The 27,631-nt window shown below is 39.4% G+C and overlaps 2 protein-coding genes across 2 annotated transcripts in view; both read left to right on the top strand.

Annotated features, from left to right (window-relative positions):
• LOC132177663 (peptidyl-prolyl cis-trans isomerase CYP59-like) overlaps window positions 1-16,804 on the top strand; it is a 36,599-nt gene extending 19,795 nt beyond the window's left edge. The window contains exons 12-14 of the mRNA XM_059590084.1: window positions 11,352-11,457; window positions 15,648-15,783; window positions 15,856-16,804. Coding sequence (XP_059446067.1) covers window positions 11,352-11,457; window positions 15,648-15,783; window positions 15,856-16,552 — 939 coding nt within the window. The 3' untranslated portion in view covers window positions 16,553-16,804. The remainder of the gene's footprint in view (window positions 1-11,351; window positions 11,458-15,647; window positions 15,784-15,855) is intronic.
• Window positions 16,805-21,426: 4,622 nt separating this feature from the next.
• LOC132177602 (farnesylcysteine lyase) lies at window positions 21,427-25,703 on the top strand. The gene is made up of 5 exons (XM_059589989.1): window positions 21,427-21,986; window positions 22,358-22,531; window positions 24,150-24,509; window positions 24,612-24,787; window positions 25,307-25,703. Exons 1-5 carry the CDS (start codon window positions 21,489-21,491, stop codon window positions 25,569-25,571), a joined length of 1,473 nt encoding a protein of 490 aa, XP_059445972.1. The 5' UTR covers window positions 21,427-21,488; the 3' UTR covers window positions 25,572-25,703.
• The last annotated feature ends 1,928 nt before the right edge of the window (window positions 25,704-27,631 follow it).

Raw genomic sequence — 27,631 nt, 5'->3', positions numbered from 1 at the left:
CCCTCCTTGAGCCACAAAGTTCTCGATTTCTGGCGCTAGTGAATTTCTTCACACAACAAGGTATTCTCCAGAACTTTCAACATATTCACCTTTCGAATCTTTTCCTCCTGATCTAACCCTCTCGACTCTGCCAACTCATCCAGCTCCTGAATACCTCCCATCAACTCCTTTTTCCTCCCAATATCGCCAAACACCTCCTCATTCCATTTTTTCAAATCCATTTTGAGGGATTTCAGTTTATTAGCTAACACAAAACTAGGTAAGCCCTCGAACGAATAAGATCCCCACCAAGAGCTAACCTTGTCGACAAAACCTTCGGCTTTGAGCCACATGTTTTCAAATTTAAAATACTTATTACCTCCGCAAAAAGCCCTACAGTCCAGAAAAATAGGGAATGATCGGAGAACATGCGTTGAAGTCTTCTTTGTGACACTGCTGGGAAATGATCTTCCCAATCCGAGGATAGCAAAAACCGGTCAATTCTAGACCAGATCTCATTTTCTTGATTATTGGATCAAGTAAATTGTCCCCCCATCATCGGAATGTCCACCAAATTGTTCTCTGAAATGAAGTCTGAGAAATCCATCATGCCCGAAGAGTAATAAGAAGCACTAGAGCGCTCACTAGGGAACTGGACAATATTAAAATCCCCACCAAGGGACCTCCCACACATTCATCAAACCAGCCAGCTCTTCCCAAGGACCCTCCTCTCCACATCCTCATTCGAACCATACATCCCCCCAAACTCCCAAACCCAGTTGTCCTCCACATTTGAAAAGAGCACGCCAGGGTGAACTGCCCCATACACTCCTCCTTACTCTCCACCACCCTCCTATCCCACATCATTAACATCCCTCCCGACAAACCATTAGACCCTTTATACTTCCACCCCACATGTTGACCACCCCAAAGACTGTGGACCACCTCACGGGAAATAGTCTCCATCTTAGTCTCAATCAAACATACTATATCTGCTTTCCACTCTTTCAATAGACCCCTAAACGCAGCCTTTTTTTGAGGGCATTCAACCCTCTCACATTCCATACTACGATGTTAAGCTTCATGATCCACCAATTCAACCCCTCCCACGACCCCTACCTTGCACAGATATCGTCTGGCCCCTGTCAAAAAGAAGAGCACTATTTGACTCCTTAAATCCTTTGGGGGCAGGACCATAGGCAAAAAGGTCTCCCAAATCAGAGTCAAACTACATCCTGGAAGCTTCAATAGAATTGAACAAAGTTGCCAACTCCTCCTTCTTCCCCTCATCAGAAACACTAATTTTTGGGCAAAAATTGAGGCAGCTTTCAACTACCCAGCTGGAAGAAAAATCTCTTCTGATCCTAATTCCTCCAACCCGATTGATGCTGAGACACTGTCCTCGTCCCTACGTGACCCAGGCCTAAGTAACACCAACGCCGCTCACTTCCAATACCTTTTTGTCCACTTTGAAACGACTGAACCAGGTTCATTGCCTCCCCCCGACAGACCCCTGCAATCATCCCAGAATTCCGATGAGAATACCACCGGAACCTGATCTGAGGCAGAGCACGTGTCCTCATTAGCCTCGCTTGTCTGCACAAAGCACTCCGGCGAACCCTCACCAGCATCTCCGGTCTCCATTTGGCGCCCCGGCAAGCTCTGTGTGTTCTTCGGCAAAGAAAGCATATTCGGCACCCTCTAGTTGGATTCCGGCAACGACCCTAGAATCCCTTTTACCTGCCCAGAAACCAAAGAAGAAGCTTCTAACGAGCCCACCATTGCGGCGTTCCACCTTTGCGGCCCAAACTTCCTCCTCCTATAAGTCACCATGGCTTGCCCTTTCCGGTGGGCTGTGCCTCGATCGCCGGACTTAGTGGATCCTTGCCACCAGTGCCGACAACCGCCTTGGAAGCTTCTTCAGCCGCTGACCCAACCCTCCTGTCCACTGATAAGACCCTTGCGACCACCGACGATGGACTTGCTGACCTAGCCAAGTCAGGTCGCAAGCCATACGCAACCTTCTCATGCTTCTTCGTCGGAACCACCTCTTCTGAACTAACTGCTTCTATTGGTCCAGCATGCCTTGGGCCTTAGGAGCCCATCGTTCCTTTAGGCTTAAAAACAGATCTCTTCTTCACCCTCAACCATTTATTGGGTTTAGTGACTTTCCTTTTCAGCCCAGACTCCTTTATCCCCTTCGACGTTGACTTCCTCTGGCCAGCTGAATTTTTGTCTCCCTGCCCAAGCCCAAGACCACTACCCTCCATATGCTTGAACGCCATGTCAATCTGCGACAGCCCCACGTCACACTCCTGTTTCAGACGTTTCAACATCTCCCTGACTTTGAGGAGCTCGAGACTTACCTTAGAGTAGGTCTGCCCGGCATGGTGCCCCTTACCCCCCTGTCCAGTCATGCGATTAGAAGCAGTCATCGAGTCATGCGACATCGCCGGCGTTTGGGAACTACTTGCCGGAGCTCTAAACGAACACCCCTTGCGACCACCATCCTTCGAGCCATGCATTCCAACCTCTACAGGTGCTTGGACATACCTCGCCGGAAATAAAATCTTCGTCTGAACCACCCCGGGATCGCCGTGAGCCCTCTCCGATGCATGGGTCTTCGTCGAAACCAATGCTTTCCTGCCAAACTCATGGGTTTGCTGTTCCATATGACCAGAGGTAGTTTTCGGCCACCTTTGCACCCTTGCGAACTGTTCTTGGTCGGAGGTACAACCCTCTTCGGTTTGCTTCGACAACATTCTCACCGCCTCCACATAACTCCTGCGTCCCTTGACCTCCTTATCTCTCTTTTCTTCCCTGAACACGCGATGCTCACTGACCACTCGATGCTCATGTAAAGAAGAGTTTGCCACTAGCATTTCCTCACCGAAACTATCTCACCCTATCCCACGCTGTCCTTCTGGAATGATGATCGAGCCACACCTTCTTCTTCCATCAAATTCCTCCACCGTCAGAAAACGTCCATGCCTATTAGCACACTTTTGAGCTATTATTCTAGGATACCCAGCTCTAAACTGATCCCAAAAGACTTCTGAGTTATCCATTGCTACCAAATCCTCCACAATTCTCACCATCCAAGCTAGCTCATCCTTCTTCATGAAAATGGACCTATTGAGTCTTTTACTCCTCTCAAAAATCCTCACCCCTGATGCCCCTACCTTAATCAGCACCTCAAACTCCTTGGATTCCACCGACCACCTTCTCGAACTAGCCATGACACAGCCTAAAGCTAACACCAAACAGCTCTCACGCGCCACCCACGCGCCGACACAAGGCGGGAGTGGATGAGAGAGAGAGAGAGAGAGACACTATCAGGTTACTTCGAGTTTCATTCTTTCTAAAAAGATGCAAGCTCTAAAGTGGGATATTAAAAGATGGAATGCTCAAGATTTTGGCAACGTGGGGGTTTGTATTAAGGCTCGTATGGAAGATCTTAAAGCTCTGGATAGGGTGGAGGAAGAGAGAGGTTTATCTACGGAAGAGATTGAGAAGAAAAGGGTGCTTGAAAGTGAGCTAGAATCCTCCCTCCTTCAAGAAGAAATTAGTTGGAGGCAAAAATCTAGGATCTGTTGGTTGAAAAAGGGTGACAAGTGTACGAAATTCTTCCATCGGATTGCTAATGCCAACAGAAGACAGAATTATATTGAGTCTTTGAACATTCATGGCACTATCACTTCTGATCAAAAGGCTATTAGTAATCATATCACTCGTTTTTATGAGTCGCTTTTCACAAAGACTCTTAGTTGGAGATCGAGGTTGGATAATCTTCATTTCGATATGTTGGAGGTGGATGAGTCTTCTGGTCTGGAAGTTCCTTTCGAGGAAAGGGAGGTGTGGGAGGTGGTAAAAAAAAATGGATAGGGACAAGGCTCTAGGCCCGGATGGCTTTTCTATGGCTTTCTTCCAGAATTGCGGGGAGGTGATCAAAATGGACATCATGGCTGTTTTTGCGGAGTTCCATGATCGAGGTATATTCAAAAAAAGCCTCAATGCTACGTTTATTGCTCCTATTCCGAAGTCACATGGGGCTTTCGATCTGAAGCACTTTCGCCCAATCAGCCTTGTGGGGGGGATTTATAAGATTATTGCGAAGGTTTTAGCCAATAGAATGAGGAGAGTCATGAAACGGGTCATTTCCAACCCGCAGAACGCCTTCGTCAAAGGTAGACATATTTTGGATTTGGTGCTTATTGCCAATGAATGCCTGGACAGCCAAATCAGATCTGGGGATCCCGGCTTCTTGTGTAAGTTGGATATGGAGAAGGCTTATGATCACATGAACTGGAAGTTTTTACTCAACTTGTTAAGAAGGTGCGGTTTTGGTGAGAACTGGTGCTCATGGATTGAGCATTGTATCTTGTCGGTGCGGTTCTCGGTGTTGATCAATGGCTCTTCTTCCGGTTTCTTTGAGAGTTCGCGTGGGGTAAGACAAGGTGATCCCCTTTCGCCTTTTTTGTTCATTATGGTCATGGAGGCATTTAGCAAGATGATTAATGTTTCTATTAGTAGGGGTTTCATCAACGGCTTCTATGTGGGTGCCAGAGAGCCTGAGCGGGTAATTGTTTCTCACCTTCTTTTTGCTGATGATAGGCTAGTTTTTTGTGGGGCTGATCCTGAACAAGTTAGATTTATTAAAGCCCTTCTTATTGGCTTCGAGGTGGTCTCAGGGTTAAGAGTAAACCGGGCCAAATCTGTTTTGGTCCCAGTCGGAGATTCGGTCAAGACGGGTGAGTTGGTTGGTATTCTGGGTTGTAGCACTAGTTCTTTGCCCTTGAAGTATGTGGGTCTTTTGCTAGGGGCTTTGTTCAAGCTTTTGGCTATTTGGGATACATGTTGGAGAAGATTGCTAGAAGGTTGGCCCCTTGGAAGCGCTTGTATTTGTCCAAGGGGGCGAGGCTCACTCTCATCAAGAGCACCTTATCTAATCATTCCACCTATTTTCTGTCTCTTTTCCCCATCCCTGCTTCCATGGCGAATCGCATTGAGAAGATTCAACGAGATTTTTTGGGGGGTTCAACGATGAGCCTAAGTTTCACTTGGTTAGTTGGCACGAGGTTTGTTCTCTGATTGCTGAGGGTGGCCTAGGGATTCGGAGCTTGCGTCTTTTTAATCAAGCTCTTTTGGGGAAATGGTTATGGAGATTTGCAAATGAGGAAGAAGCTTGGTGGAGAAGTATATTGGTGGCAAAGAATGGGGTGTATTGGGGTGGTTGGCGTTCTAAAGTTCCTCGGGGAACGCATGAGGTGGGGATATGGAAACACATTTGTAGGGGTTGGAGGTCGTTTCAGTGCCACTTTAGATTGGATCCTGGTTCGGGGGGAAAAGTCAAATTTTGGGACGATATTTGGTGTGGCGAGAAGTCCCTCAAGGATGCTTTTCCAGGTCTTTTCAATATTGCTAGCAATAAGGATGCTTCCATTGCGGATATTCGGGAGTGTTTAAATGGTATGGTTCACTGGAATGTTACCTTTACTTGTAGAATTCATGATTGGGAGGAGATGGTCTTAGCCTCTCTCTTCTCGCTCTTGTATTCGTTATCAATTCGTGGGGAAGGGGAGGACCGGATGTGGTGGATCCCATCAAGAAAAGGGAAGTTTGAGGTACGCTCTTTTTATAGGATGCTTGTCTTTAAAGAGTCCAACCACTTCCCTTGGAAAAATATTTGGCGCACCAAGGCTACTTCGAGAGTAGCGTTTTTTGCTTGGTCGGCCACCTTTGGGAAATCTCTCACCTTGGATAATGTTCAGAAGAGAGGTATTGTTGTGATTAATCGTTGTATGTGTAAATCGGATGGGGAGTTTGTGGATCATCTTTTTCTTCATTGTGGGGTTGCGCGCAAGTTGTGGGATGTTATCTTCTCTCGTTTCAACATGTGTTGGGTTATGCCTAGAAGCGTTAAGGAGATGTTTGCTAGTTGGTGGTCAGGTGGAAGAACCCGTAGTGCCGTGGTGTGGAAGATGGCTCCCCTTTGTCTTTTATGGTGCCTTTGGAAGGAAAGGAATGCGAGATGCTTTGAGGATTTGTCGAGGAACCTTGAGGACCTTGTTCATTTCTTTTTGTACACGCTTTTCACTTGGACTGCAGGCTGGCTTGCTCCTTTAGTGATCAATTTTCCTGATTTTCTCTTTATGTTCTCTTCTTTCTCCCCAGTTTAGTCGCTCTCTTGTATACTCCCTGTGTATTTGGGTTGCTCCCCTCTGCACTCTTTATTGCATTATTACTTATTAAAAAAATATGTCAGCTTCAATTTTATATTGGGCATGAGTTGCTTGAGTATGCTCACTAGTCTCCTTATGCAAACCATGACCATGCATGGTTTATGATATCATTTTCTACATTCCAAGAGGAACCCATTCAAGTCCAATATGGGCTATGATATAATTTTCTACATTGAATACCTTGACATGCTTAAATATGTCGGCTTCAATTTTAACCATGACCATGAGGAAACCATTCAAGTCTAATATGGGCTATGATATCATTTTCTACAATGAATACCTTGACATGCTTACATATGTCAGCTTCAATTTTATATTGGGCACGAGTTGCTTGAGTATGCTCACTAGTCTCCTTATGCAAACCATGACCATGCCATGCAAATGGGTTGGCTGACTTAGACATTTTAGCAGGAAGGGACATCAAAATAATGTCTAAAGGTCTCCTAGGCTGATGACAATGCATAAATTCCAAGGGACTCACACTCACAGACCTATTGACATGATCAATTTCACTGCTACCCTCAGGTTGACCTATGTGAAGTGAAGTAACTTGAATGCATCCTAAATGGTTAGGATTGCCTGAGCATTCCTCATTTATGTCCTCAAACTCATCCGGGTCAGGCTCATAGATTAGCGTCTCAACACCACCCTCTTCCTTCACATGCTCCTTCCCATCAATGATATGGGCTTTGTTGGGACAATTGGCGGCAACATGACTGAAACCTAGACATCTCAAGCACCGAATCCTAGAACTCATCCTGTGGGTCTCATTGGCTATGCCCTTTCCTTTGTCATCCCTACCCACTAGTATCGGGATTCACAGGCGGAGGTCCTAACACAGAATTGCTCTCCGAAAGCAGAGACTTAGTGGTCGTGTTTTGTGTGTCCGTGTGCTTTGTAAATTGGGTTCGGGTGACTAACTCATAATCTTGGACTAGGGTATACGCTTGGTCAAGAGTATCAATACCACAAAGCACAAGTTCCTTCCAGGGATCATTTTTAAGACCTCTCCTGAATCTACTCAACGGCATAGCTTCATCTTCAACTACAACGCATCTCATCTTATACTCATCAAATTGTGCTACGTAGTCTATAACAGGCCTATTACCCTGTTTCAGATTATTCCATTGATCTGACAGGTTACCTCTATATGATCGAGGTAAATATTTTTCTTGAAGTTTAAGCTTCATTTCCACCCTATCAGTGATAGGAGGCTCATTCCTCCCAATGAGGAGGTCCTCAACACTCTTCCAGAGAAGTTGGACACTACCACTTAGTCTCATTTTAGCAAATCAGACTCCTAATTGGTTGAGCATCGGGGTCTACATAATCATGGTGACCTTGAGCAAGATGGTGGTAGTAACCACCTTGATCCGGAGGGATGCGTGCGATGGCCTCGCCCTCATTGTGACCCTCCACCCTATGGTGAGAACCCTCAATTGTTCCAACCCTCTCAGTGAGGCCACTAGTTGGCCTTGCAGGGCCTTGAATTGGTTGAGAAAAGTCTCAAATTGGGCGGGATCCATGACAGGTTGGGGTGTAGGACTAGACAAAAGGTGACCACTACGTAAATGCATGCAACAATAGTCTACGAATGCAACAAGACCAACAAAACTCGGCAACTAAAGACCAACGCAAAATTAAAGTCCTCAATTTTTTTTTGACAATCAAAACCCAAATAGACAAAATTGCAAACAACTAGTCCCAATTCTCCAAGTGTAAAAGATGACCAATGGAAAGTCACAACCTTCCACCGATTCAAGTAAGCTCCACAATTAATAAAAGACTAGCCAATGGGAATGGTTTATTTTTTTGGCACAATCTGCAATGAACAGTTAAAGGGCTGTATGGAAACAAAATATAGGGTACCGGGTGTTCACGACAAAAGAAAAGTTAATGTTAATTTTAAAGAGCGGGTATAATATATACTAAAGAAAAAGAAGAAACAACAAACTTAAACTTGAAAAGTCCACCAAACTCACACTCCTACTGTGCGGTGGGGGTACTACTGTCAGGGACATGTGGGTTTGCTCCTTTTACTTTTCAGTCTTAAAGCCAATCTCTTTCCTTCAAGAAACTTCACACACGCCCAAGCTCAAAGGAGACTTCACGTACAACAGAGATTCGAAAGACGCTAGACACGGTGCTGTTTGAGCTGTGGGCTGGTGGCGTGGAAGGCCGGAAGGTCGGTTCGGCGCTGTCTGGTGGTGGGATGACGGCGAGGAAGGCCGGCCGGGGAGAGGCGCGGCTGGGCGGTGCTGGGCTTGCGGAGAAGGCTGGCGGGTTAGAATGTGGTTGGAGTGCTGTTTTCTGGTGTGGGCTGCTGGAGGTGGTGGCATGGTTGTCTTGGACCGGTGGCACGCAGTGTTGGGTTTTTCTGTTTGGATTCTTAGATTTTCCAGTGGGGTGGCAGCGGTGGTTTACGGTGGGTTTTCTTTGACTGGCTATTTGGGTATTTCGGCAATGAAGTGCAACAGAGGATGGAATTGAACGTGGATCGCGATTGTTGTAGGAAACAATCCAAAAGCTACTCAATAAATAACGTTGATGGGGACATTAGACATGGGCCACGGATCACATGCGTGTATGGATGTCGATGAGGGCCACATATATTATCGTGGGCGTTTTATTATTGTTTTAGTATTAATTTTCAGACAAATTGTTTGAACTTTATTTATTTACATTTGGGCTTTATGTTATTTTTAGCGGACCGTTAGCCTAAGTACTGCTAGGGTTAGGGTTTAGCCCTCTCCTATCTAAACACATTTTTCAATTGTATTGGCAGTTTTGATGAATAATAGGATTATTGACATGGATTTATCATCTTCTTCCACCTAATTCTCTCTTTCCGAGCTTCTCTCTCTTCCTTTCTCTGGCTTTTCTGCTTCTTCTTTCTACTTCTCTTCTTTCTTTTTCAAGCTGTGTATTGTCTTGCATCAACTTTGGTATCAGAGCTCAATTTTGATTGTTTCCTACAACAATCATTATCCCAAGCCTTAGTCATGGATGCCACCCAATTCGACACTTTTATGAAGATCATGGAAGGCATGAGCAACCAAATAAGCAACATCAACAACCAACTAACCACCTATAGTGATTGGCGGCTTAAGAGTAACTGACTAATGACCTATGGTGATTGGCTTAAGAGTCGGAATCACCAAGGCCAAATGCAAGATCGCTTTAAGGTCGTCCAAAATCAAGTGGACGAACTCATCACTAACAACACGCCATCAGAAGCCACAAACACCCAATCTCCACTGCTGCCACTAGTACACCCAAGCACGAAGTCGGAAAATCCCACAAACATAGCCACTGACACCAACAACCCAGTGGAGCCCAACCCCTAATTTCTTCTGTTTTCTCCCCACCCTTTCTAAAGCTTTCCTACAGGCTTCTTCCCTCTCTTGGCTTTATTCTCTTTGTTCTCTAAGCTTTATTCTTAAATTACTTTTGCACTCGGCATGGTCAATGGGTGGGATTTTCATTGTGGGCGAGGCCGTGAGTCTGGTGGGGCTGTCACGTTGGTGGGTTGCGGTGGTGCCCTGGGTTTGGGTATTGCCGGTGATATGGTTCGGTGCCTTTGGTTTGGTTGATGGTTTACTTTTCTTGGTTTGTGTTTTCTTCTCGTCAGGTTTTTGGCTGGATAGAGTTTCAGGTATCTTTGGGTGGATGGGTTTTTCGGTTGGCGTGTTTTTGGCGACAGTTTAAGGGCATGTGGCTGTCAAGTTTTCGATGAGTTCGTCCACTTGATTTTGGATGATCTTGAAGCAGTCTTGCGTTTGGCATTGGTGATTCCGACTCTTAAGCCAATCACCATAGGTCATTAGTCTATTACTCTTAAGCCGTCATTCACTATAGGTGGTTAGTTGGCTGTTGATGTTGCTTATTTGGTTGCTCATGCCTTCTATGATCTTCATAAAAGCGTCGAATTGGGTGGCGTCCATGACTAAGGCTTGGGATCGTGATTGTTGTAGGAAACAATCAAAATGGAGCTTTGATACCAAAGATGATGTAGAACAATTCACGAAATAGAGAAACCCTAGAAAGAGAGAGATTAGGTAGAGAGGAAGAACCAATCAAAGATAAAAGCCAAGAGAGAAGAAGAAGAAGAAAGCTCGGAAGAGAGAATTAGGGGAAAGAAGACGACAAATCCATGTCAATAATATTATTCATAAAAAACTGCAAATACAATTGAAAAATGTGTTTAAATAGGCAAGGGCTAAACCCTAACCCTAACCGTAGTAGTACTTGGGCTAACGGCCCGCTAAAATAACATAAAGCCCAAATGTAAATAAATAAAGTTCAAAACAACCCGCTTGAAAGTTAATAAAACAATAATAAACGCCATACGCGCCTGTGATCAGTGGCCCATGATGTCCGCATCACATACCCTTGACATTGTCTTCTGAAGTCTCTGGAGATAATTAATTTGTGATGCTTTGGAGTGTGCTTTGAAAGGCATGAAAAATATTGAGTTAGTGCTTTTAACCTAATGGTTATCAGGAAACCTGGTGGCAAATTGAAATAATAAACTTCTAAAACACTCTGAAGAATCCAACTACTTTATCAAAATAAATAAATAGGTAGATTTTAATGTACCTTACTGTCATTTGGCCTAATTATGCTTTACCTTTTTTGCTTTTAGAAAATTACACTAAACTTCCTTATAATTTGAATTAAATTGATATATTTTGGTGAACCAATCAAGTAATGCCACACCATCATTTAATTAACATCCTATACACTTTCTTTTTTCTCTCTCCTAATCACCAAGTTGTCCTTGTGGAGTAGATTAATAAATTAATAAGTTTTGGACCAAGTGTTTGAGAAAATTGAATCAGGAAAAAGTTTGCATGTATTCAATGTGTCACATAGATTTATGTGGCATTACTTTATTGGTTCATCTAAATTTATCAATTTGATCCAAGCTGTAAGGAGTTTTAGTGTAAGTTTTTAGTTAGGGACCTTAAGTGTAATCAGGTCTAACCATGCGGAGCTAGATGAATTGGTAAATAAATAAATAAAAATATATGATTATGAAGAATCCAAATACCTTTTTTTTTAGCTGCAAAATTCTTATTTATATATTTATCATTTTTTCAAACTCGGTGTTTCTAATCTTGATGTCAGATGGATAATGCTCTGATTGATGATCGACGGATACATGTGGATTTTAGTCAAAGTGTTGCAAAACTGTGGTCCCAGTACAGACGCAAAGATCACAAAATGGGTAAAGGTAAAGATTGCAATGTTTTAAGGATTCTTGTTTCTTCTTTTTTTCTAGTTCATTTATGTATGTTTCCATGTGGTTTGTCATTTGACTGTACTAATTTTGAACTTATCTTTTCCGTACATATACCTTTTTTTTTTTTTTTTTTTTTTCAATAAGTAATTAACAAATATCATTAAAGGCGTAAAGGCACCTCTAAATACACATGAAGTATACAAGAGGAAGCATTTACCTAGAAAGAGCAAAAAGAACAAGGAAACTACTATAACTAATTGTCAAAGAAGAAACAAAAGCAATTGTCCGAAGAAACAAAGTTTTGAAGGACTTAATCTCCTCAAAAGTCCTTTTACGGTCCTCAAAATTTTTTATCATTCATTTCCTTCCATAAACACCATAAAAAGCACGTAGGCACCATCTTCCACATAGCAGCACTCCACGTAGTGCCGATAGTCCACCAACAAGCATACAAGTCAACTATACGTCTAGGCATAACCCAAGACAACCTAAAACAACTGAAAAATGTAATCCAAATGCCATAAGGCACATCACGCTGAAGAAGAAAAAGGTCTATGGACTCTCCATTCCTCTTACACATACAACATTTGTCCAACACAATGACGTGCCACCTCCAAAGGTTGGTTATCCATGAGAAGGATCTTACCTAGAACCGTCGACCAAGCAAAAAGACTGCCCTCACGGGAGCTTTAGTCTGCCAAACACTCTTCCAAGGGAAGTGACAGCCTTCACTACAACAAACCAAGAAACAATAGAAGGAACTAACCTTAAACAACCCTCTTTTGGAAGGGAACTACCACAGCTTATCTTTACTTCCTCGTCTCACTTGAATACAACACCCTGAAGAATGAAAGTAAAGACATCAACCTCCCAATCATGAGCCGCTCTAGCAAACCTCACGTTTCAATGATTGGAGCCACCATAAAACTCCAAATGACCCGCAACAGAGGCATCATTTGCCCCCACATCCCCATACCACTGATCACACCAAAATCTAATCTTGGAGCCATCTTCCATCTCAAATTTGGTGATACGAAAATTCTCCATAATCCTTCCAAATATTCTTCCATAACCTCACCTCAAACTTTTCAAAAGGCTCAATAGAATAGCACCCACTCCACGAGTTGCCAAAGTTAGAGACCACCGCCCATCTCCACCAAGCCTCTCTCTCATGAACATTGTGCCAAAGCCATTTACCTAAGAGAACACTATTGAACATAGGTAAGTTCCGAATTCCCAAACCTCACTCAAGGAGTGGCAAACAAACCTTGGACCAGCTAACCATGTGATATTTGAACTCTTTTCCTTGCCACCACATTAGAGCTTCTCAATTCAGTTTGCAACACTCACAGGAGAGGAAAGAGGGACATGAAATACGTAGGCAAATTGGAGCCACCCTCCACCAGGCCTATCTCTCATGTACACAGCGCCAAAACCATTTACCTAAGAGAGCATGATTGAACACCCGCACGTTTTGAATTCCTAAACCTCCCTCAGAGAGCGGCAAACAAACCTTGGACCAACTAACTAGGTGACATTTAAACTCTTTGCCTACCCCACCCTATAAGGGTAACCTGCCACCGTTGAACTAGTACATCATTTTTAAATTTAGCCAACCATCGCTCTACCTTATTAGTAACACCTTCCCAAATTTGTAGGGCCTTATAGGAGGCCCCCAATGGTAGGCCAAGATACTTAACTGGCTAAGAGGTGACCCCACAACCTAGAATACTAGTCAACCCTTCCACATAATCAACATTTCCACAAGAATCCGTTCTGACTTAGCCAAGCTAATCTTCAAGCCCAAAGCTGCTTCAAAGCATAGGAATAAGCAACGCAGATGATTTGGATTAACACCACAAAAGATCAAAGTATCATTAGCAAACAGAAGTTAAGAGAAATCAAACCCACCAACATTACTCACACAGAAACTAGACAACTGCCCCCCACTCACAACAGCAAAAATCATTCCATCCAACTCTCCATCACAGGGCCAGACAACGAAGAGAACAAAGGTCCCTTTGTCTCAAGCCACGGGAATTATTGAAAATACCTATTGGAGTGTTGTTCACCAAAACCGAGAAACGAATCAAAGAAATGCAATGGGCTATCCAAGAGCATCATTTTCCCTCCAAAGACACCTCCTCAGCATATACAACAAATAGTCCCAATTAACATGATCATAAGCGTTTTCTAGGTCTATTTTGTAGATAACACCCGGCTCACCATATCTTAATCTACTATCAAGACATTCATTGACGATAAGAACAAGATCTAGGATTTGCCTACCTCTTATGAATGCATTCTGTAACTTAAAGATAATTTTCTCCAACACCTTCTTAAGTCTATCTTAGCAATAGCTTTGCAATAGCCTTAAGAAGTCTCAAAATTCTGTTTTCTTTTCCTATTTTGCCAGCTTTCTAAGAAACCAAACGGCAGCTAAATTACAAAATAAGGAAAAATGAAAACACACCAAATTAGAAAAATGTGTATGAATTTAAATAATAAAATGAATAAAAAGCAAAACCTTTTTCACTTGGAACCATCTGAGCCCTGATCATCTATTACTTCTCCACTGTTCTCCATCCCCACTTGATCAAACACCCAAAATTTTCTTTCACTCCAAAAAAAAAAAAAATACTAATTACAACAATAAAAAAAGAATCAAACATTCCACCAAAACCCAAATGTTACAAACCCAAAAAAGCACAAGGACTCTCCTTTAATTTATACAACAAAATGCCAAACTCCCTGATGATAGACGCTCATAATTATTGAAATCGAACTGGTTCTTCCATAAATCAGTGATCAGATGAGGTAAATAGAGAAAAGTATGGAATTCGATTATAAAGAATTGGGGGGAAAAGTTTGTTGCGGAATTTCTGGGAAATGACAACTGAGAGGGAAAAAGAAGTCTCAGAGAATTGAATTCCACAGGAATCTAAAGGAAGTGCGAGGAATTTAGAATGAGAGAGTGGAATTTGAGCTGGGAGTGATGAAGGTTTTCCTAGGGTTTTTTGATTTGGGGGGAAATAGGAGGGAAAGAGGGAGGTCAGAGAGGGAGTGAGTTAAATAGATGAGAGAGAAAGAAGAAGATGGTAACAGAGTGAATGATTTACAAATTTGTCCTTGATTTTTTACTCATATGACTCTTGGGCCCAGTTTGGATTAGGATCTAGGGATGGGTGGGTTTGGGTCGGATTGCCCATGGATCCACCCATTCATCTCAACTTTTTCTCTTCTTCTTTTTCCCCCTCAAATGCAATCCCAAACAGACCCTAAGAAAAACAAAATTTTCTTTTAAACTGAGTTTGAAGAATTTCTTTTAATTTAGTTTCTTAAAATGACATCGGTTCAAAATACATGTAATTTTTATTTGTGTTTTTAATAGACATATCAACTTAATAAATAATTCCTCTGACTTAATTTAGAGAAAAGCTATCTTTTCTAGCACCATTAGCTTAAAATGGGAAATGAGATAACCATACACCCCACCCCACCCCACACACACCCCCACCCACCCCAAGCCCACACAAGACAAAAGGTGAAAGAGTGAAGATGTTAATTATCAATCGTATTAAACATACTGTGGAATGACAAGATACTGGTCAGTGTCACCTATCTTCATCTGGATTATTCATTGAAAAACTTATGGGAACTACATTTTCCCCTCTTCAATTTACTATCCAATTTGCAATGTCCCTCACCAATCTTTCAATTTAGTTAATGTACTGTACTAAGCTCCCATTGGAATTGCAATGCCCCCCTTCCGCGACCCAAAATGGCAATTTGTTTTGTTTTTTTGGTATTTTTATGTAGAGTATTTTTGTCGGAAGGAAGACATTGCAACTTCCATGGTAGCTTGGTAGGATACATGAAATAAATTGAAAGATTGAGGGGAACATTGCAAATTGATTGTGGGGGTAAGTTTAGTTTCCCAAAAACTTAAAATAAATTACTTGGCACATACCTTGATATGAAGTTCTATTAAAGCAATTATTATATGGTCATTAATGTGAGACAGTAGTTGGAAGGCAACAGAAAGCCGAGTGAATCTTTGTCATCCCTTTTTACATATAATTAAATTCTCACCCTAGGATTGTATCCTGAGTTTGATATTCATTTTGAAATCTCAGTATTTTCTAAAATCCTCTGAAATTAATCTTTCCATATGGCTCTAGAAAGAGGTTGCTTTAAATGTGGTGCTCTTGACCACATTGCCAAGGATTGCACTGGGGGCACAGCCGTCAAACAGCAAACTCAAAAGTATATTTTAAAGGATGATAACAGACAGCGAGGTGGAGATAACAATTCTAGGTTTGTAATCTTGCGTTTGATTGTGGATCTCTCTCTCTCTCTCTCTCTCTCTCATACTGGTAATTTTTGCAGCTATGAAATGGTATTTGATGGAGAAACTCAAGAAAGTCCAAAAGAAGAAAAGAGTCATCAAGGAGGCCATGATCCAGATGACCGAGGTGAGAAGCAAAAGATGTTAAGGCGATGTTCCGAAGACCCAAGGCATAGAGATCAAGAAACTAAAGAGTGGAGTGATAGGCACAGGCACAGGCACAATGATAGAAGTCGAGGATACACAGAGGATGAAATGAACCGTGATAGTAAATCAAGGTTATATGGTGGAAGTAAAAGAGATGGGGATTATTTTGAAGAGAAAAGGGATAGAGAAAAGTACAAACGTAGAGATGTAGATGATATCGACAAAGATGAGCGGGTTTATAGAAAGAGAACTCCAGATAATGATGGCCATGTAGAAAGGAGGGATGATGGAGATTATAGGAAGAGAAATAAAGATAATAGTTCTAGTCATGTGGATGTGGGAAGTAGGAATCAGAAAGAGTATAGAAAGAGAGGCGAAGAAAATAATAGCAGTATAGGAAGGAGCAATGGTAGAGATTATAGAAATGATGATAGGCACAGGGAATGGAGGGATGACAGAGATTATAGGAAGAAAAAAGCAGAGAGTGAGAGGCGAGAAACGACAGATGAGGCAAGTGAGAGAAAAAGAAATGCAAATGGTGATAGCTATAGCCATAAAGGGAGGAGGGAGAATGCGAAACACTCGAGGTGAGAGGAGGAGATGATGAGGCTTTGTGAGCAATGAAACTTGGGTTATTTTGGAATTAATTTATCTACTCTTCTAATCTAAATTTTTTACTTGTCTCATGAAATACCCTACTTAATATTCAAGTTAGGGGAAGTAATACAAATTCACAAGTAAAAATTGATATAGCGCATGAGACCTGCAATATGCGGTACATGTATCCTGCTGGATCTGATTTTGTTTAGCATTTTGTTTATATATATCTGTGTTTTAATTCTAGTTCTTCATTTTGCATATTCACATATACAAAAAAGCTCAGGGAAAAAAATAATAATTTTATTATGCCAGGGAGAGAGCGAGGGCTTGGAATTATGCAACACAACTTCTTTAAAACCTGTAAGTGAGATTGGCTTAGTTTTTTCTAGCCAAAGTTTAAAAAGAGGAATAAATGGGTAGAGTCAAATTAAATTTGAGAGCCGGACCTGGTTGCGGAGAAAGCCAGTTGAATTACCAGTGATTTTTAAAAAATAGTTTTACAAACTTATAGATGTGACACTTGGATATATTAAACTACCATTTTATTGCAAAAGGCAACTCTGTTAAAGTGAATGGAAAAAATAAATTTATCTTTCATAATTATTAATTAGTAAAAAAGTGAATTAAAAAAAATATAATAATAATAATAATAATAACCATCTAAGGCAGCCGAACCACCCCAAGAAGAGTGATGTCAGCCAACCAAATGAGAAGGGTTTGGGGAGGGGGAGCTGGACGGTTGCAAGCCAATGTTCCTCTCTGATTTTGCTCTCATGGCGTAGTTCGGTCACCTTTGGGTTGTGTTGACTTTTTCTTAAAAAATTTCGTTTCATTTTATTTTATTATTTTGGTTTTTAAGAAAATAAAAGTATTATACGAAGAGAGACAGAAAAGTATTCACGTGCAAGGCATGTAACTACTTTTCCATCTAACTTAACGGTTGAGGGTAACAAAGCATCATATTTGTCACAAAATGGTTAATTTGATGTATCCAAATATCGCACTTGCCAATTTATGAAGCTTTATTTTGAAAATATTTGATAGTTCATAGAGCGGTATATTTAACCCTGGTAAGTACTACTAAGATCATTTGAAGGCACGCATTTATAGGATTTTTTTTTAAGGTACACATATCCTCAAAGTATAGCCTCATTGTCAATTCCTCCCACCCCCAAACTATAGATTGTGTCAATGTCTTGCACAAATTACCAAAATCTGTTAATACCTCTTATGTCTTACAAAAATGTTTGGGAATAAGATTGCAAATTAGATATTTGCGCACCGGAAGGTATTGAATTCTCATGCCGAAATCATTTATGAAGAACATGTGAAAAACAATTGTTATTTAAAATTAAATTTCAAGAACAAAGAACACTTACTTAGATATTAACGGTCACTCCTGGCTTTGAACAAAAATCTTTTTGCTTTTCCAAGAACATGTTCTTTCTTGTTCAAGAACACGAAGAACAATTTCTTCTTTTTCAAGAACACAAAGAATAAATTATTCTTTCTTCAAGAATACGACATATCTCAAGGATGTAGAGACCTATAGATCTTCTCACCAATGACTGATAATAACCAAAAGAGTGTAGGCTCTTACTTGGTTATTCAAATTTTAAAATTTTGTTCTTCGTGAGTTAACACAAAGAACTATTAATTCTCAGAGAGTTTTTGAGAATTAGTTATCAAGAGAACTTAATAGAATTGAATGAGTGATTTGAGAGCCTAGGCTCTTCTTTATTTATGAGCTTAACAGGGAGGCAGAGAATTAGATTTAAGCAATGTGGGATAAGGAGCATTAGAAGACCTAGTTCAATAAGAACTATCAAAGGGAGTGGACGGCTAGGGCTAGGAAAACCCTAGCCTCCACTCCTCTAGTGGCCGCATAGGGCCAAGGATTATTTCCCTAGCCCATGCGTCTTCGCCATAGCTTTGGGCTTGGGTTTTTATTCCAAGTCCTAATGCTTTTACCCAACTGAAGAGCAAAGGGCCTAGAAAATATATTTCCTTGGTCTAATACATTCCACTATGCTCATTAGGCCTCTAAGTTTTATCGTAAGCCCAATTACACTATATCTCTCTAGCCCATGTTTTAAATAAATAAAACACTTAGCTCTATAAATAAGAAAGTCTTACTATGGTTAAATAACATTAGCTTGGTGATGGACCTAAACGAAAAAAAATATTATTGGTTTAAATATGTTCATAACCATGTCTCCTTGACATTTATTACGAAACAATACTTTAATAACAATTAATTCCACTAAATAATTGTGGTTGAACTTCAATAAATAATTTTAATTAAACTATTAATCCATTTGACTTTGATTTATGATTCTTCCATGAAATATTCCGTAGCAGAATTAAGATTAGGAGACTACCACTTAATTCTCTACCTCTTTATCATTGAGTCATTGATTTTACGTTATTCTCATACATGTGAAAAACACATCTATATATTTTGGTATGCCAACTAAAATGCTTCGATCGAAGGCTCTCAGAATAATATCCATAAATCTAAAACAATGAGAAATTTCTTATCTCTTTGTTTACTAACAAAGGATTTGGTGATCAAGATAGATTACCAAGATTCAATATATAACAGTCTTACTCAAAATGAAATGCCAATTCTATTTACCGACTGTGAACTTTATACATTTAAGAATACAAAGGATTATGGACTAAGACTTGTGTGATAACTACGTTACTCGCACCTATAACCATATTCAATGTAATCCTATGACCTTTCACATGCATAACAAATATGATAAACTTGGTAATAAGCATGTAAAAGACATTTTATATGCTATATGCTCAAATCATTTTAATCAGTAAATATAACATATATATATTCATTACAAACATTTGAATGTCAACATAGATATAAAATCATTGGGATTCAGGGAATAATCCCAACAAAAAAGAAGAAGCAAAAATGCCTCCAACAATTTTTTAAGAAGATAAAAATACCTCTATAGATTTGAGATAAAAAAAAAAAGGTGAAGACCCATGATGCTGCCGTGAAGTTTGGGCCTTGTTTGTTAAACAACAGTGCTTTTCCAAGATACTGCTCACACTAAAAAAAAAAAAAAATTAAAAAAGAAAATAATGATTGGTATAAAAAAGTGGAAAAAATTTGTTTTGTAGTTATTTTTTATTTTTTTTATTTGGATAGTAGTAAAAAGTAAATGATGTGATATAAAAGTGAAAATGTTTTGATGTTGATTTTTTTTTTTTTGAAAAAAATGAAGTGAATAGTGTGTGGGGGTGTTGTGTTGTTTATCAAACACCCCCTTGATGTTTGGATCAAGCGGGGGTGAACAACTATTTGGGTCACACTAGTGAGAGATGTTTTGTAGTCCAAGCATCACTCTCTGACATGACATAGTGCTTGAGTTTCCAAATGTTAAAATTGGGTCTAAACATGTGTGTTTGCCAAAGGACTTGAGAAATGAAGTGGACTGAAACTATAGCAGATTTGATTGATATGAAAAAAAAAGTAAGAATGTTTTACATAAAAAAGTGAAAAAAAAATTTGTTTTGTAGTAATTTTTTTTATTTGAAAAGTAATTGATGTAATGTAAAAAGTAAGAATGTTGGGGTTGATTTTGAGAGGAATAGTAATTTTTTTTTTTTTTTGAATCCTTTGGCAAACACACCCCATGGTAAGTGAGCAACTGCACACTCCAGGCAATTCATTCATACTCTATGTTTTTTTGGGATATATAATTTTCAGAAGTAAAGGTATTTTAGAAAATTTTGGTTGAAATATGATTGTATTTCAATTATAAAATTTTGGTAATTCATGTGTCCAAACGATCATGCATGTATGATCATTCTATTCCACCTTCTTGTATTCTTGGTAATATTTATTCATACTCTTAGGTAATCATCATTCCAAGTGTATTAAACATACCCTAACTCTCTCTAGCTTGCCTACAATATAAATACCTTGGGTATATTTGTTAATATATTTTGAGGGTGTTGTTTTGTTTTTGATTTGAAAAAGTGTCAAAGTAAAATCTGTTATTGTGCTTTGAGGAATACTTTGTGTTTGTTAATGTTTTTACTTTCAAATACTACACTTACAACTTTTTTACAACTTGCTGATCCGTATCAACAAATTGTTAAAAAAATTTGTAGGTTAAAAATTTTCCAAGAGAAGAAAAAGGCACAAACAAATTTAACCCTTGTTTGGAATAAAACACATCGATCACTTTATTGTTATAAGCATAAGCAGATTTAATTAAGAGCATTCTAATAGCTAATTATCTAAAACTCTTATATTGTCTGCCAAATTAAAATTCATCTCCAACAGATTATGCATCGATTATCTAAACCATAATTTTGTGAGGCATAGCATTAATGATTTATGGATGGTAAAAATCTATATTCTGGTGTTTGATGAAACAACAAATTTATTGAACACGGTAACTCGACAAATAATGCATTAAAAAAATAGATATGGTGTTATCGATCTCCTCTAATATACAAACTTGGTTATGGACACGTACATGCATATGATTGCATCCATATATATATATCACGTTCCCAGTTGCTTCCATATATATATATATATATATATTCTAAACCTACTTATCCGGCATTATCTTATCTGTCAACAATATTGTTTTAATTTGTTTATGAGCTACGGATCGGAAGAAACAAGTCTTGGGTGTTTATAATTTAGAGAAATAATTTGAAATTAATTTTGAGTGTTGACCAATCCTTATATAATATTATAACAATAAAAGCTTGAGACAAGCTCAAGCTGTCAGGCGTCAGGCGTCGATCAAGTGAATTTTAATCTAATAATGATTTTTGGAAAGAGGCTCCTAAAAAATGACGATAGAGAGCCCATCATCGTTATTCAAGAAAAGGAAAAAGACAATACAGAAAGAAGAAAGTTGACACGTGCAGGCACACCATGCTCTCACCACTCTCCCTCTTCCTTTACAGCTTCCTCATCCTCCTCCGTCCCACACTCTCACGCCCAAATGACCCACCCACGGTCTGCATCATCGGCAGCGGCATCGGCGGGTCCTCCGTCGCCCACTTCCTCCGCCGCTACTCCTCCGACCCCTTCTCCATCCATATCTTCGAGCGAAACGGCGTCGTCGGGGGCCGCATGGCCACGGTCAACGTCTCCGGCGATATCTTCGAGGCCGGCGCCTCCGTTCTCCACCCCAAGAACTTTTACGCCTTGAACTACACCCAATCCCTCGGTTTGAAATTCAAGACGCCCTCCTCCTCTTCTTCCAACTCTCTCTCTCTCGGCATTTGGGACGGCAAGAAGTTCGCCTTCAAAACCCTACTTGTTCGCTCCGACCTCCCGTTTCTCGACAAGATCGTCTCGCTCGCCAATTCCCTGCTCATGTTCTTGCGCTACGGCTTCTCGCTCCTCAGAATGGAAACCTTCGTCGAGGTCTCTCTTCTTTTGCTCCGCTTTCTGATTCTGACTTCTTTTTTTTTTTTTTTTTTTTTGTTTGCTGGGAAATAAAATGAAGGAAAAGCTGGAAATTCCTTTTTTGCAAAGATTTGAAATTTCGGTGATTTTTCAGTATCTGCTCAAGCTTTCTCCTTTTTCTCTCAAATTGCTACTAGTACTCAGACAATACTTTGCTCTAGCTCTACTATGTCGTTTTTGGTTTCCTTAAAATGAATATATAAGAAGAAAACCTTAGTAGCTGAAGCTGACCCTCCCATCTTTTCGGTCTAATTTCATTGTTTTCTCTTTATCTCTTTCACTCTCAGAGTTGTTAAGCTGAATTCATGTGATGTGTGTTTGTGATATAGACTACTGTGGATAGGTTCTTGAAGTACTATGGAAGCCTTGAATCCAGACCCGTTTTTGAGACCGTGGATGGGATGCTTCAATGGGCGGGTTTGTACAATCTCACCACCCGTACTCTTCAAGAGGAACTGGTTGATGCCCAGTTGTCTCCCTTATTGATTCAAGAGCTTGTCACTGTAAGAACGTCTAGCAATTTAATTCAATGTTTCTTGCCTTATTATTTTCTACACGTTGGTTGAGTGCAATTACAATTTACAAACACTTATTTATTTATTTATTTATTTTTTAATTTTTGATTTGTCTTGGAGAATGTACTGTCTTTCAAATAGATGTAGGTTGAGTCTGGTTCTACTCCTGGGATGTGTTATGGGCTCGTCACGTCACACGCTCGCTTTCAGATCTGTTGTAGGGTGACAACCATTAAATGATGATAAAAAGATTTGTTTGTTATATATTCATCCAAAGTAAAAAGATTTTTTTATGATGAATGTGACATATATGGACCGCGACTGGACATATTTACAGTTTAGTATAGTTGAGATGAAGATTTTGGGATGAATAACTTAAAGAAACCATAAATTCTAAGATCATGAATGAGTGAATTTGGTAAAAACTATAATATATCCTGTAAAGATACTTAAATGGGTCAGCTGTGGTAATATAGACATACTTGATGAAAACTAGCACCTTTGAGATATTGTAGTTGTTGAGAAGATGCCACGGGGGTTTCAAAATATTGTAGTTGAAGTGGAACTTACACTTGCACCTTCAAGTTATTAAAAAGGTCAGAAGCAAAACCATCACCAACACTGAAGATCTACCTGTAGAAATTCATATATTTGTGCATTCACTTCCTCATGTAGGGCATGAACATATAGAAGGTCACTTGCCCTATTTGAAATGGCCTAGCTTCAAGTTTAGACATCATTTCCTTTTCTTTGGCTTTTGCTGTCTCTGAAGAACATTCTAGTCTGGTGGGTGATTGATGGTGAGACGATCGTCTACTATTGCATTTGGTTTGAGTTAAAAATAAGTGGTATTTACTTTCCTTAATTGCTGCTATACCAATTCTTTAAGTTAACAGTAGTTTTCTTGAACCTCATGTGTCTGGGATTCTTCTCAACTGATTTATATCAAGGTTGTAGCATCCTTTAGTATATTTTGCAAGCAGGATTCTTACTTATTCTCAATTTAATGAAAGATGTTGGCTTTGGCTATAATTTTGATATGTTGAAATACATAATTTAGTTTAAGGGAAAAATGCAAAATCAATCCTTGTGGTTATACTGATTTGTAGTAATCAGCATGTGGTATAACAATTTGTTGAGAGCTAAATGCCATGTGAGCACCAATCAAATTATGACACGTCACCAATAATAAAAAAAATAAAAAAAATAAAAAAATATATATATAAAAAAAAAGGTAAAAAGAAGAAGAAGCTAGAAGTCATGGGTGGTTCGGTCACTCCCTCTTCCAGCCTTTTTTTCTATTTATTTATTTTTTTTAATTCATAAAAAATATATATTTGTAGTTTTTATATATATTTTGTTTTATTATGGGTGACATGTGTCATAATTTAATTAGTAATAAAGTGACATTTAAACAGTTTCCGTAAAAAAATTGGACTTCATTGGATGCAAAGACTTATTTGTTATTTTTGTATACCACAGTGAGCTTATTGCAAATTAGTGTAACCACATTGACTGATTTTGTATTTCTTCCTTACTTTAAACTTGAGCAGTATAGATATTTCAAGATTCATCAGCATTTTGATTCTGTTAATTTATTATGCAGGTTATCACAAGAATCAATTATGGGCAAAGTGTCTTTATCAGTGGACTTGCTGGTGCAGTTTCATTGGCAGGATCTGGGGGAGGATTGTGGGCTGTTGAAGGAGGTAATTGGCAGATGGCTGCTGGACTCATTAATCGTTCAGATGCTGCATTGCACCTCCATGAAAAAATAGAATCGATCTCTTATCTTGGAGACTATTATGAGCTTAACTCTACGTTAGGAAATAGTTACACATGTGATGTTGCGGCGGTTGCCACTCCTCTGGATGAGTCGAATATTCAATTTACCCCACAAATTTCAATTCCTAAGAGAAAATTGCAGCACACACATGCAACTTTTGTGAGGGGCCTTTTAAATCCTGTGAGTTGCAGTTGCTAATACACTTTGTCGGTCTCTTTTCATGCATGGTCCATAATTTATATATACTTTTTCCTAAATCCGTATGTATTGTTTTGGCAAAAGGGATATTTTGGCCTAGATGCTGTATCAGAAATCCCAGAACTGGTGGGCACAATAGAGGATCCTGATCTTCCATTCTCAAGCATTTCAGTTCTCAAGCAACATGGTGAGAAAGATATGACTTACAAGATATTTTCCCGTAAACCCATGGCAGATGTCTTACTGGATAGCATCTTCAGGTAATATTTTACACATAGTATTTTGTAGCATACGTTTTTGTGTTTTTCTTAACTTTCTTTGTTTCTATTTTGTTGTTTCTTTCCTCCTTCTGTTTTTATTCTCTCTTTTGGAGAACATTTGCAATATGGGAAGTTGATTTGTGTCAATTTTAGCCCGAGTGATTCACTACAGAAGTTACCCACTTGCATTTAACCAAGTAGCTAAAAATTGTAGTGGTTACAGGAGGATCTGGGTTCATTTCTTGATACCTAATAGCTAAAATTATGTGGGAAGTTGATTTCTGTCAATTTGCTTAGCTCAGTTGGCAAAGTAGCTAATCAGTAATTCAGGAAGGATCTTGGCTCTGTTCTTGATGCCTGGTTAAAGATCTTAAGTTACCAATGTGATTTTCTCTAGTTAATCTTTATAATTTTTGGTAGAGGTTTTTGCTTACGACTATCCAAATACTAATCCTCCCTTCAAATGATGAAGTAAACCATGAATCTTTATAATTAATGTTTATTTTGCTTGTATGTTAGCGTGAGGCGGGAGACAATTCGAATTAATTGGGGTGCTTACCCGCACTACAATGCTCCTGAAGTATTTGCATCATTTATCTTGGATGGTCGGCATTTGTACTATGTGAATGCTTTTGAGAATGCAGCTAGCACCATGGAGACAAGTGCTGTTGCAGCGGAGAATATAGCACGCCTAATCCTATCAAGATTTTTTAACCAACTACCCTTGACCTCAGCTAACATGAGCTCAGATTCTGATGAACAGATTTTGCATTTGGATCTGTAAATTGTAATTTAACATGGCAAACAATATATACAACTCAAACTGATATGAAGTAATAATATCTTGTTTGGACACCGCCATGTAGAAACCCAAATTTGTGTTATAAAAGGGCCACTCCTGCTTCAGTTTTCTTCATCTCTCATACTAGTTCTCACGAACAAAATTTCAGAGTCCGAGGAGAGTTGAGATATCAGAACCAAGGCCTTGCTTATGTTGATACAACAAGCTTCTTGTGTTATTGAGCCAAGAGTGGTGTTCGTTTGTTGAAGGCTCTTGAAGTGGAGATCATGCTTGGAATTTATCATATTAATTTATCATATTTCTCAAGACCCGTGAAATGTGAAAATTAAGAAGAAATCAAAAATTAATCACATGATATCAAGATTTAAGTTGTTAGGCTTAACTAGCTTACATCTACTGTCGAAATGACCCGGAAAAAATTTACTATTAAAAGATGGAGTACAAACAGTAGTAAGGAGAATATCACTCAAGAACCCAAAGCTCTACAAATAGTAGTAAGGAGAATATCACTTAGAACCCAGAGCCCTAATACATTGTTGAGAAGAAAGCAAATGAAGTGATACTTCAAATGTATGTGCTTCATTTTTGAATGATAAGATGGGTTTTTTGGCAAGAAAAATGGCGCCTTGACTACCACCGTGTAGAATGCCATTCTCATTCTTCTTCCTTAACTTATCCAAAAAACCTTGTAGCCAAACCATATCATTTCCAACTTATGTCATAGCTACATACTTAGCCTCTGTAGTGGAAATGACTACAATTTTTTACAATTTTGAGGTCCAACACACAGCTGTACTACCCAGAGTATATACAAACCTTAATGTACTTTTTATGCTATCAACATAACCCGCTAGATCAGCGTCTACATAACCTTGCAACTTCAAATGCACTTATGAAGAAAAGGGATGTATCTGACATACCTCTCAAATACCTCAAGATCAAATACCTCAAGATCCACTTGACAGCCTCTTAATGTTGCTTCTCTATATTACACATGTACTTGCTCACAACTCCCATTGCATGTGCAATATTCGGTCTAGTACATACTATTGTGTACATCAACTTCCGATAGTTGAGGCGTAGGATACCTTACTCATGTATGTCTTCTCTTGATCTGTCTTTGGTGACTCATCCTTGGTTAGTTTGAAATGACTTCCAAAGGGTGCTAACTGATTTAGCTCCATCTATGCTAAAATCTGTTGAGAATTTTCTTCACATACTTTGTTTGTGAGATCTTCAGTGTACCATTGGCACCGTCTTGGATGATTATCATCCCAAGGATTTGTTTAGTAGCTCCCAAATCCTTCATTGCAAACTACTTTGACAACTGGTTCTTCAACTTGTTGATCTCTTCCATACTAGACCCTACCACAATCATATCATCTACGTACAACAATAAATTGATATAAGAGTTCTTAAAACTCTTGATATAACAAAAATGATTTGCATTGCACCTTGTAAATCCAGTAGTACACATGAAGCTATCGAACTTCTTGTGCCATTGTCTTAGAGCTTATTTCAGGCTATATGAACTTCTTCTCAGTTTGCACACTGGACTCTCCTTTCCTTGCATTGTGAATCCCCATGGTTGCCGCATGTAAATGTCTTCTTCCAACTTACCATGAAGGAATGTTGTCTTCACATCTAACTGCTTAAGATGTAAATTCTCTGCCGCCACAATACTTAGTACAATTCTGATTGTTGTCATCACAATTGGAGATGTCTGTGTAGTGAATGCGTTCCTTTTGTTGGAATCTCTTGACTACCAATCTCGCCTTCTAGCACTTGCTACCATCATATTCACCATTTATTTTATACGCCCATTTATTGAGTAAAGCCTTCTTACTTGCTGGCAATTTTGTCAGCTCTCAGGTCTGGTTAGTCATCAATGAGTTGTTGAATTTTCAACCTACAAGGTTTCATCAAATGTCTTTGGTTCACCGCGATCTGTTAATAGAATATGGAACAGGGAGGGTGAAACCCACTGTGGAGGTATAATGGTTCTGGTAGACCTTCAAACAATTGTTGTAGGTGTTCCTTGT

This window comes from Corylus avellana, chromosome ca4 (genome assembly GCF_901000735.1).
Source record: "Corylus avellana chromosome ca4, CavTom2PMs-1.0".
Lineage (NCBI taxonomy): Eukaryota > Viridiplantae > Streptophyta > Magnoliopsida > Fagales > Betulaceae > Corylus > Corylus avellana.
This window is presented reverse-complemented; position numbering and strand designations above follow the sequence as displayed.